This window comes from Oncorhynchus kisutch, linkage group LG6 (genome assembly GCF_002021735.2).
Source record: "Oncorhynchus kisutch isolate 150728-3 linkage group LG6, Okis_V2, whole genome shotgun sequence".
NCBI classification, from domain to species: domain Eukaryota; kingdom Metazoa; phylum Chordata; class Actinopteri; order Salmoniformes; family Salmonidae; genus Oncorhynchus; species Oncorhynchus kisutch.
In genome coordinates, this window is record NC_034179.2 from 44,250,510 (window position 1) to 44,262,381 (window position 11,872).

The following is an 11,872-nucleotide window of genomic DNA, read 5'->3' on the forward strand; positions in this document are numbered from 1 at the left end:
AACATAATTTATTTATGCCTATTAATAAGCCTTTGTCAACTTCCCGCCTAGTTATTTTGCTCACAGCTCACTGTCAATTGCTCACTATCGCTATGTTTACATATTAGGTTATGGATTTCTTACAGAAACTGGGTCCGTGACATCCCATTAAGCGTTTACCGATGGCGACGTCTTTTGGACATCTTTTTTTTGGTGCTGTCCAGACCAGCTGTCTTTGTTTGGTGCAGTCTGGACTGGCCTTGGTTTCAACGTCCAAGGACGTAGATTTTTGATTCGGTCCGGACTAACTCTAAAATGTACTTATATTTCAACGTCCGCAAAATACATATTTTTAACATATGGAAAAGGCACCTTTTCACCTATGATTCAGCACCTAAAATGCATAGGATGTCCATGTCTGGAAAATATGCCTAAAATGCATCTCTTTGCTTACTGGGAAACGTAATTTATTATAAAAACGTTTCCAAAATTTGACAAACGAAAAATCCACCCATGTAAAACAAAGAAATATGTTGTTGATCTTTCAAAAATGTATCCTATATCTGCCATTTCCATTAAATTTGTTCTTTTTTAAATACATTGCTTTTGTGGAATAAACCTGGGTCAGTGGTAACCTGCATATTGCTATATTTCCTTCCTCAAACATTTTAGTATTGATGTTATTTTGATTTTGTTCAATAAATGCACAGTTCAAACTCAATTTCAGGGACTCAAATTTGCTATTTAAATATACGCCTACAGTTCAGTGGGTCAGACTATTTTGACACCGTGCCAGTAAATTGATTAGGACAGCTCTGGAATATTCTCTTGCTATTTCCGGGATTCTATCATCCTCAACCGACCTTCGTCTTTTTTTCAAGTGATTTATGCAACACACGAGCTAGATTTCAACCAATCAATGCGTTGAGGGGTATAAAAAAAATTACAACTGATCCTAGTGCTGGTTGATTCCTTACATGTGGCCATATAACGCATTCCGCATTGAACAATAGTGGTTAAATTCTGATTGTAGATCATTTTGACTGCTAGAACGTACTAGAAGTGCAGAATTTTACAGGCAGGTGAGAGAGGAGTTCTTGGAAGCTGATTGGTTCACAAGTTATCCGGAAGATACATGAACGCTTTCGCCGGCATCTTCTTTTCTCATTCATCGGGTAGCGGAGACTGAACAGTTTTCATACAGAATTGCCTACATCACATCCAGGTAATAAAAGGAAACATATTTTAATCTGTTATAGCCTACGTCATTGCCAGTTATAGGCATATGTAACGTGATGTATTTTTCCTACAATTGTTTATATATTCGCTTCGGTATCAGTGTGTCCTTATTAGATGTAAAATACTTATTTGTCGATTAAGATCAATTATGTTAATATTATGTTCACTGTAGGTCTATTAAACAATTCTACGAGACGACAGCCTTTGATGCCAGATTAGTCTGTAGAAAATGTTATAACCTACCAGTGAAATGGCCGCAATTTTAATGCGCTTGGCTGCGGAGCCAGCTGTACTGCAGCACTCAGCGTTGTCCTTCAGGAGCCGGGTTGGGGAGGGTGTAAAGCACGTGCCTCCCCCTTCCAGATGGTCAGGGATCATCCTAGATTAATCGCGTTGACGAACTATGCCAACCTGGGTGAAAGGGGAATGATGCCAAGGCAAGACATTCCAAATAACAGATAATAATATTAGGCTGAATGGTGTTGTGTTCACTGGTATTGTGAAGTGTTTCTATTAAATGGAGACCTATACGTGCGCCATTACACACAGTCTTTACCTACGGGCTTGTATGCCATTGGATATTACTCTTTCAACTGCCATCACAATTATATGAACCTCATGCTACATGGTGAATTCCTCCATGGAACTGCAGTAGCGGAGCTCTCGCAAACCTTTCTCTCCATAGAGTTTTCGGCGCCAGCTGCTGGCCACTTGTGAAGTACAATGCCGATACTGTGTTTTAACGTTTTAGGAAAGTCAATAATCGCTTGCGAAAGTTTTTTTGAAACGGATGGTCCTTCTTTCATATCAGCAAAAAATTATATATCCTCCAGCAGACGAACTACACTTCCGCTACACTTCCTCCCAGTTACCCATATACACAGGTGTTTGAGCATGCTAGATGTTTAAATAGCTGTGTGTCGTCTGTCTTCCGTGAACAATCGCTGTAACATGGAGATATGGCTGTGTGGGAACACAGCCTATGAAGTTGTAGTAATTACAAAAACAATATTGAAGTAATTTGTTTAATTAAAATTATTGCTGATATGAAATATATTTTCCGCAATTGACGCATATTCATGTTTAGAGCACGCGTCAGGACTCTTAACAAAAGTCCTCCAGGTAGAAGATGCCTTCATCAATAGGCTAACGGTTGCCTAGCCTTTACAATGGTCCGTCGGGAATCCCAAACCACCCCCTCGCTCGGAAGGTGTGGCTGATGAAACTGAGGGTGACTTCCAACGAGTGGCGATTGGATCAAGAAACCCATCAAATTTGGGACACACTCCTGACTTGAATGATACAGTTAATGTTCCACTTTTCAATAATAAAACCAGCCTGAAATTCAAATGAACAAATCCCCCTGTCATTTTACAAGCTATAAACCTCAGTAACATTTAATTTGGGAAGTATTTAATCTTTTATTTAACTAGATAAGTCAGTAAATTACAAATCCTTATTTACAAACCCGAACGACGCTGGGCCAATTGTGCACCGCTCTATGGGACTCCGAATCACGGCTGGATGTGATGCAGCCTGGATTCAAACCAGGTACTGCAGTGATACTACTTGCACTGAGATGCAGTGTCTTAGACCACTGCGCCACTCGGGAGCATCATTCATCAGTTACATGTGTCATGTCTCGAGATCAAACATGAACAAATGCACGTGACATAATGAGGCACGTCTCTCTGTTCTTTTTTATGAAACTCCAAATATATTGCAGTGCCTGTCGGGATAGCACATCGATTTGGCCAACTGAGTGTCTAATTAGCCCCTACACCCTCGATAATTTTCACTCCCTCAACTTTGGGACGCTTGTGCAAATGGCGGCGGTGAACGCGCAGATGGGGAGGCGAAGTGGGTGACTTGGGATTCAGCCAGGCAGGGCACCATGCATATGCCTTTTGCCCTGCCTAAGATGTCTGTCTGGCCCATACAATGCCAGCGCAGGTATGACACTGAATGCCTATTACTTTTCCTCGAACAGGATTAGTCACCATTCTTAGGAATTGAATGAGTCAGCGTATTTCCCCATATAGGAAGTTGCTCTATGATCTTTGGTGTGACTCATAATCCACAGTCCAAGTCTCATACTTTACCTTGAGTGCTCATGACTGCCACCTATTGATAAGACTTCTCAGCATTACTTATTTATTTATTTCTTGTCACAGTAACCATGTCTAAGGGAACAGCGGTCGGCATCGATCTCGGGACCACCTACTCCTGCGTGGGTGTGTTCCAGCATGGCAAGGTTGAAATCATTGCCAACGACCAGGGCAACAGGACCACTCCAAGCTACGTTGCCTTCACTGACTCTGAGAGGCTCATTGGTGATGCTGCTAAGAATCAGGTTGCCATGAACCCCTGCAACACAGTTTTTGGTAAGTTTGTTCTGCTAGATGCCATTGAAGGTGTGTGTTTTAATGATGGTTAAATTTGACGATATAACTTGTTTCACTTAGATTCAGTTGATTCCTGACATTTGTTTCCACTAGAGGTTTTATAACCAAACATGGTTCTAGTATCTTCCTTGGATGTCTGAGTGAGAAACCAAAGGTCAGTTGGTATGATTGGAGTATGTCTATAATGCACTCATTAAGACTTTTATTTGTGTATTCCAGATGCTAAGCGTTTGATTGGCAGAAGGTTTGAGGATACCGTGGTTCAATCCGACATGAAGCACTGGCCTTTCAACGTCATCAGTGATAGCGGACGCCCCAAAGTGGAGGTTGAATACAAAGGCGAGACCAAGAGCTTCTACCCTGAGGAAATCTCCTCCATGGTGTTGGTCAAGATGAAGGAGATTGCAGAGGCCTACCTCGGGAAGGTGAGTTTGAAATGCATTGCACACTGGGCACAAACTGATTGAATCAACATTGTTTTGATGTAATTTGTCAATGTATTGTGATGTGGCATTTATGGAAACTTCAAATCCAATGTATTAAGTCATCAAATGTTTTGATTGTGAAATTTCAACCACATGATTATGGTAACCAATTTTCAAATAGACAAACCTTGTATAAAATATGTTGCATTTGTACCTTTGAGAAAATGGTGCCGGTAGAGAGGGCAGCCATGCTTCTAGCCCCTAGGCAACTTTGCAGTATAATTAGTTTATTTCTTACATTAGACCAGAATTGTTATTAAATACAGCCAGGATTATTATTTTTTAACTCAAGCATTTCGCTACAATAACATGTATGTGATCAATAAAATTTGATTTGAAACCATCTCAGATTTTCTACATTTTATTCACAATCAGAAAAAAACAGGCTGGGCAGCACCTCCTACTGGCGTGTTAATCTATCTACAGCTATCCATTTGGTCTCCCATCTAGGGTTTTAACCAAGCAACACTTTGATAATTGTCACAGACAATTACTACCAATGTGCTATCGTGAGATTTGGAGATCCCTTAACTAAATGGATGTACTGTTGCTGTCCAAGTCATTCTAAACGGTAGATTTAGCAAAGCAAATGAAATGAAATGTAATGTAACCATACTTTCATTAATGACATGTATACTATTTAGGCCTATATAGCATTTGCAAAGTCATCAACAGCTACTGATTTAAATTCAACCCAGGGTAAAAAAAAAAAGACAATACATATTAGGGCTGGCAATTGCCAGGGACCTCGCATTACAATATTATCACGATGCGTAAGTGCTGATACAATATGTCTTGACTCTCGGTTCTATATGCATTGCGATTCGATACTGATTTTATTGCGATTCGACGTTCTGAACATATTGCTCACCATATGTCTTCTGCAGAGGGAAGAGCGCGTCATGAGTTGAAGGAAATAAGTGCTGAAATCATGCTCCCAGTTAACCTTGATTGAGAACAAGTTATGAAGGGACCTACTCGAGTTTGTCTAGCCGAACCTAGCGTATCATTAGCACAATATCTCTTAAAGAATATGCTTTGTAAAGGGTTTAAACACAGTTTCCCATGCTTGGTCAATGAACCATAAAAGATTAATGAACATGCACCTGTGGAATGGTCGTTAAGACACTAACAGCTTACAGACAGTAGGCAATTAAGGTCACAGTTATGAAAACTTAGGACACTAAAGAGGCCTTTCTACTGACACTGGGGGGGGAGATGCCCAGGGTCCCTGCTCATCTGCGTGAAAGTCCTTTAGGCATGCCGCAAGGAGGCATGAGGACTGCATATGTGGCCAGGGCAATAAATGGCAATGTCTGTTCTGTGAGACGACGGCGCTACAGGATGGACAGCTGAACATCCTCGCAGTGGCAGACCACGTAACATCTGCACAGGACCGGCACATCCGAACATCACACCTGCGGGACAGGTACAGGATGGCAACTGCCCGAGTTACACCTGGAACGCACAATCCCTCATCAGTGCTCAGACTGTCCGCAATAGGCTGAGAGAGGCTGGTCTGCGGGCTTGTAGGCCTGTTGTAAGACAGGTCCTCACCAGACATCACTGGCAACAACGTCACCTATGGGCACAAACCCACCGTTGCTGGACCAGACATCACTGGCAAAAAGTGCTCTTCACTGACGAGTCGCGGTTTTGTCTCACCAGGGGTGATGGTCGGATTCGCGTTTATCATTGAAAGAATGAGCATTACACTGAGGCCTGTACTCTGGAGCGGGATTGATTGAGGTGGAGGGTCCTTCATGGTCTGGGGCGGTGTGTCACAGCACCACCCGGGCTGAGCTTGTTGTCATTGCAGGCAATCCCAATGCTGTGCATTACAGGGAAGACATCCTCCTTCCTCATGTGGTACCCTTCCTGCAGGCTCATCCTGACCAGACCCTCCAGCATGACAATGCCACCAGCCATACTGCTCGCTCTGCCTGATTTCCTGCAAGACCCGGAATGTCAGTGTCCTGCCATGGCCAGTGACGAGCCCGGATCTCAACGTCTGGGACTTGTTGGCTCGGAGGGTTAGGGTTAAGGCCCCCCCCCCCCCTGCAGGTGCCTTTGTGGAAGGGTGGGGGTGGTTGCCATCTCACAGCAATACATGGGAAATCTGGTGCAGTCCATGAGATGCACTGCAGTTCTTAATGCAGCCCCCCCCCCCCTTGTTCAGGGAAACATAAAAACATTTCTGCGTAACTTGTTCAGTTTGTCTCAATTGTTGAATCTTATGTTCATGCAAATATTTACACATGTTAAGTTTTCTGATAATAAATGCAGTTGACAATGAAGTTTTTTTTAGTTTTTTGTCTTGACCCACTAGGTGCATTTTGGCACATTCCTTCTGACCGAGCTGGTGTAACTGAGTCAGGTTTGTAGGCCTCCTTGCTCGCACATTTTTTTTTTCCAGTTCTGCCCACAAATGTTCTATAGGATCTTCAAGGTCCTTTGCTGTTCTGGGATTGATTCGCACTAAAGTATTTTCATCTTTAGGAGTGGTATGACAGCTGTGTGGTCCCATGGTGTTTATACTTGCTTTCTATTGTTTGTACAGATGAAAGTGGTACCTTCAGGTGTTTGTAAATTGCTCCCAAGGATGAACCAGACTTGTGGAGGTCTACAAAAATATTCTGATGTCTTGGCTGATTTCTTTAGATTTTTTTTCCCCCCATGCTGTCAAGCAAAGAGGCACTGAGTTTGTAGGTAGGCCTTGAAATACATCCACAGGTACACCTCCTATTGATTCAAATGATGTCAATTAGCCTATCAGAAGCTTCTAAAGCATGACATTTTCTGGAAATTTCCAAGCTGTAAAGGCACAGTCAACTTAGTGTATGTAAACTTCTGACCCACTGGAATTGGTGATGCAGTGAAATGATCTGTCTAAACAATTGTTGGAAAAATTACTTTTCATGCACAAGGTAGATGTCCGAACAGACTTGCCAAAACTATAGTTTGAGATTTGTGGAGCATTTCTAATTTAGTCATGGTAACTTGTTGGATTCTCGTCTCCATCTCAACCAAAAAGATAAAGAACAGGACTAAATCAACCTTTAAATGCACTTTAAATACAGTAGTTTGATTTAGTCCTATTCCTTATTTTTGATTGAGATGTGAATCCAACATCTCAATTATACATTTGTTGACAAACTGGAATTAAGCCAGACTGTCAGTGGCAAAAAAGATATCTCCTTCAAATGTTGATCTTTTTTGCTTTGACAACCAAACACAATTCAATATCACTTTTGAATCCAGTAAAGGGCCTATTAACAGAAGTTAAAGCTATTTTACGAACTAATATAACAGTATTTATTCAACCTTAAATGAGTAACCCATCCATGGCCACATTTTGAGGCTACTAACTATAAATGTCTTGTGTAATCATAGAAAGTGTGCAAAGGTTGCAGGTCGGCGAATCTTCACAATCGCTATAATAATCTGCGCAGAATCTAGATTAGCATTGATGACTCGTAATCTCAACTGCAATCCAGGTCATTTGGTTGTGCTATTATATGAAGCACATTTTATTCCCATTTGAACTTTTAAATGGTTGAATGTGCAGTGATGACACATTTAGATGACAACTTAACCAGAAATTAGACACTGTTTTTGTTGCAATTTGGTTACACTTTAAGACCTTACACATGGTTAGATGGTTGAAAGCATAGTGATAACACATTGGGAATTCAAACTTCTGGCTGTCCTTTTTGAGTGGGTGAAAAGGTTGACATCAAATTGATCTCATCCAAAAATGTTCCACTTTGAAATTGTGGTGTGCTCAGTGGGTTCAGGGTATTATTGACAATAAGTCTATTCATTTCCCCCCCCCCCCCCCCATCTTTCTTTGTAGACTGTATCAAACGCAGTTGTAACAGTTCCAGCTTACTTCAATGACTCTCAGCGCCAAGCAACCAAAGATGCTGGAACAATCTCTGGTCTGAACGTTTTGCGAATCATCAATGAGCCAACTGCTGCCGCTATTGCTTATGGCTTGGACAAGAAGGTGAGACTCATCTTTTAGAGGTTAAGGTCTAGTTATGTTTTATTGACATTGTAATGATCCTTTAAAGATAATTTGTTCATTTCAATTAGTTGATAGCACATTAAATCTAGTTTGTCCCTATGGTTAAGTTTATGCCTGCCATTCATAGTTTCCACCAGAGGTTGTAAAACCAAAGATGGCCCAACACCTTCCTGGATGTCGGAGTGAATACATCAGCTAGGGTCGATTTTGATGGCGGTTAATTCAGGAAGTGATTTTAAAAAAACTTAAAACTTAACTCAATTGAATAACTTTTTGAAATAAATAGATCCTACTCAGTTTTTTTGAGAAATAGATGCAATTGTTTTTGTTACATTTCAGTCTTAATTGACCCCTTGCCCTGAAATGCATAGCCATTTGGTTTCTAGTTTGTTTTTATAAGTGAAACTACTGAATGTTCTCTTCTGTTTCAGGTCGGTGCTGAAAGGAATGTCCTTATCTTTGATCTGGGTGGCGGCACCTTTGACGTGTCCATCCTGACCATCGAGGATGGCATCTTTGAGGTCAAGTCCACTGCTGGAGACACTCATCTGGGTGGAGAAGACTTTGACAACCGCATGGTCAACCACTTCATCGCGGAATTCAAGCGCAAGTACAAGAAAGACATCAGCGACAACAAGAGGGCTGTTCGCCGTCTCCGCACCGCATGTGAGAGGGCAAAGCGCACCCTGTCCTCCAGCACCCAGGCCAGCATCGAGATCGACTCATTGTACGAGGGAATCGACTTCTACACCTCCATCACCAGGGCTCGCTTTGAGGAGCTCAATGCAGACCTTTTCCGTGGCACCCTTGACCCAGTGGAGAAATCCCTCCGCGACGCCAAGATGGACAAAGCCCAGGTACACGACATCGTCCTGGTAGGAGGCTCCACTCGTATCCCCAAGATCCAGAAACTGCTCCAAGATTTCTTCAACGGAAAAGAGCTCAACAAAAGCATCAACCCCGACGAAGCTGTGGCCTATGGCGCAGGTGAATCACTGATCATCTTGTTTGCTCTGTGGCCAATGGGCTTCTATAATGAGCCCTAAATCAATAGTTTCGCTGTGATGAAGTTTAATCCTGCCATTCGTAGTTTCCACCAGAGGTTGAAAGACCAAAGATGGCCCAATACCTTCCTTGGATGTCTGAGCGACAATGGCACAGTGCGTCTACAGTAAAGTTTTTCCACGTGTCTAACCTCCCATTCTCATTTTCAGCTGTCCAGGCAGCCATACTCTCAGGTGACAAGTCTGAGAATGTCCAGGACCTGCTTTTGCTGGACGTCACACCCCTGTCCCTGGGTATTGAGACCGCTGGAGGTGTCATGACCGTCCTGATCAAACGTAACACCACCATCCCAACCAAGCAGACCCAGACCTTCACCACTTACTCAGACAACCAGCCTGGTGTGCTCATTCAGGTGAGTGGGCGTCTGCAAGAAATTTCAGGGCAATGTTTCCTCATTCCTTTGGCCACTATCTGTGATGCTGTTTACTCCTGCTATTTGTAGTTTCCACCAGCGGTTGAAAGACCAAAGATTGCCCAATACATTCCTTGGATGTCTTGAGTGGCTTTTAGTGAAATGTACTTCTCATTTGAAGACATGTATGTTTTGCTAATATTGACTGTATCCTCCAGGTGTATGAGGGTGAGAGGGCCATGACCAAGGATAACAACCTGTTGGGCAAGTTTGAGCTGACTGGAATCCCCCCTGCACCTCGCGGTGTTCCTCAGATTGAGGTCACCTTCGACATTGACGCTAATGGCATCCTCAATGTCTCTGCCGTTGATAAGAGCACTGGCAAGGAGAATAAGATCACCATCACCAACGACAAAGGTAAACAACAGCATATGTGACCAAAGTGAAATTTGATTACAATATGCACACTTGGATAGACCTTAACTTAACCCTTCAAAAAATGTCTAACCAGGTCGCCTGAGCAAGGAGGACATTGAGCGCATGGTCCAGGAGGCTGAGAAGTACAAGTGTGAGGATGATGTGCAGCGTGACAAGGTCTCGTCTAAGAACTCACTAGAGTCTTACTCTTTCAACATGAAATCCACCGTGGAGGATGAGAAACTGCAGGGCAAGATCAGCGACGAGGACAAGACAAAGATTCTGGACAAGTGCAATGAGATCATTGCCTGGCTGGATAAGAACCAGGTGTGCCCATTATTTTAAAACCAAGTTATTACCATAACGTGTCAAGAAGGGAAATCAATTAATCTTAACCTGTGTATTTGTTTCAGACTGCGGAGAAGGAAGAGTATGAGCACCAGCAACAGGAGCTGGAGAAGGTGTGCAACCCCATCATCACCAAGCTGTACCAGAGTGCCGGTGGTATGACAGGCGGTATGCCCGGAGGAATGCCTGGAGGCTTCCCAGGTGCTGGCGGTGCCGGTTCTGCTCCTGGAGGTGGTGGCTCCTCAGGCCCCACCATTGAGGAAGTCGATTAAACCCAATGTCATTACCCTGTAAACACAAAGCACATAACCCCAGTGGCCCAATCTGTAAAGCCAAGGCTGGTCAGTAATTTGAAATGATAATAGCTGCTATGTATGTTTTAGATACTTGAAGATGTACACTGTCCAAGACTGAGATTTTAAGGAACAAAAGTTTGTCTACATTTTGAGTCCTGGAGAATAAATGATTTATCATTGGCCTTGACTTTAAAAAAAAAATGTTTTCACACCCAATTCCTCATTTCAATGAAGGGAAATAGTAGGCTTGCCTTATACACAGATTGGGAAGGACAGTTTATTTTTTTGTGAGGGGAATTATCTAAAGAAGAGGGTGTGCATAAGTCAAATTTGTGCAAGGCACATTCCTACTAGTGCCTGATAATGGAATCCGGTGACTCATCGAAGTCGCATATCGTAGCTAACACTCCGATGACCCACTGACAATGTTTTGAGGCCCAAATCTCACAAAATAACTGCTTTGTTTAGTTTACCATATGAACAGTTTCCATTAAATAAAGATGCAGTGAGTAGACCATTTGGTTATATTCTTGTCTGAGGTCTGCCAGAAATAAGTAGTTTTGGCATGGAGGTTTGGTACAGACCATACCTCACTCTCCCCCATATTGCAAGCAAAACATTTTTGTGGACTCCCTCTTGCTACTGGAGAGACATTTTTAGAGTTAATGTTGTGCAATTCTCATTTTTTTTCATGGGGTGTAGAGAACGTTTCAGTTTTAAAGCAAATTTGCTTCAATTTTACACATTTTGCCAAGGGGCAAAGGATTTTGCAATTGTATTACTAATTACCTGCATTCTACACATTTTGCCTTAGGTTGGAGAGATGTTTTGAATATGAGTGAGACTGCCTAACAAAATCAATGGGGCCAGTAGTTTTGATTTTAACACGTTTAGATAGTGGTCAGCTAATTTAGCAATCTAAAATATTTGCTGACATGGCTAATTGACTATCAGTGACTGACATGAGGAATACTGCTGATGCACAACCACATTTTTCAATGGAACCTTGTTTATTCTAACTCGCCACAGTTGAGACTAAGACTAAGTGGGAGATTTGATCCGAGGGCCTTCAAAAGGCCTAAAATGTGCATACTCTGCCTACCTGGGGTATCAGGTTATGCTAAACGTATTTTCCCTAGTTCTTGAACGAGCTAGAGGACTCTAGTGCCAAAAAGTTTGCTTTCGTATGGGCAGCACAAGTGAGGACTTTCACCATTTTTAAGTAGTCAACTGGGTGGAACTCCCTATGGGTTAAG

The 11,872-nt window shown here is 42.4% G+C and overlaps 1 protein-coding gene and 1 non-coding gene across 2 annotated transcripts; both read left to right on the top strand.

Annotated features, from left to right (window-relative positions):
• The first annotated feature begins 935 nt into the window (after positions 1-935).
• On the top strand, positions 936-11,128 carry LOC109892876 (heat shock cognate 70 kDa protein-like). Its single transcript, XM_020485729.2, has 9 exons — positions 936-1,204; positions 3,393-3,602; positions 3,843-4,048; positions 7,965-8,117; positions 8,570-9,125; positions 9,353-9,555; positions 9,774-9,972; positions 10,067-10,299; positions 10,386-11,128. Exons 2-9 carry the CDS (start codon positions 3,398-3,400, stop codon positions 10,590-10,592), a joined length of 1,962 nt encoding a protein of 653 aa, XP_020341318.1. The 5' UTR covers positions 936-1,204; positions 3,393-3,397; the 3' UTR covers positions 10,593-11,128.
• LOC116374504 (small nucleolar RNA SNORD14) lies at positions 9,195-9,288 on the top strand. The gene has a single exon (XR_004210472.1). It is a non-coding gene; the product is annotated as a small nucleolar RNA SNORD14 (small nucleolar RNA).
• Positions 11,129-11,872: the final 744 nt, after the last annotated feature.

What these genes read in the sequence shown, in the direction of transcription:
- LOC109892876 (XM_020485729.2), top strand. Translation starts at nt 3,398, where the DNA reads ATGTCTAAGGGAACAGCGGTCGGCATCGATCTCGGGACCACCTACTCC. An exon ending in CACCATCACCAACGACAAAG is followed by an intron (nt 9,973 to 10,066) that starts GTAAACAACAGC and finishes ATGTCTAACCAG; the next exon opens with GTCGCCTGAGCAAGGAGGAC. An exon ending in CCTGGCTGGATAAGAACCAG is followed by an intron (nt 10,300 to 10,385) that starts GTGTGCCCATTA and finishes TATTTGTTTCAG; the next exon opens with ACTGCGGAGAAGGAAGAGTA.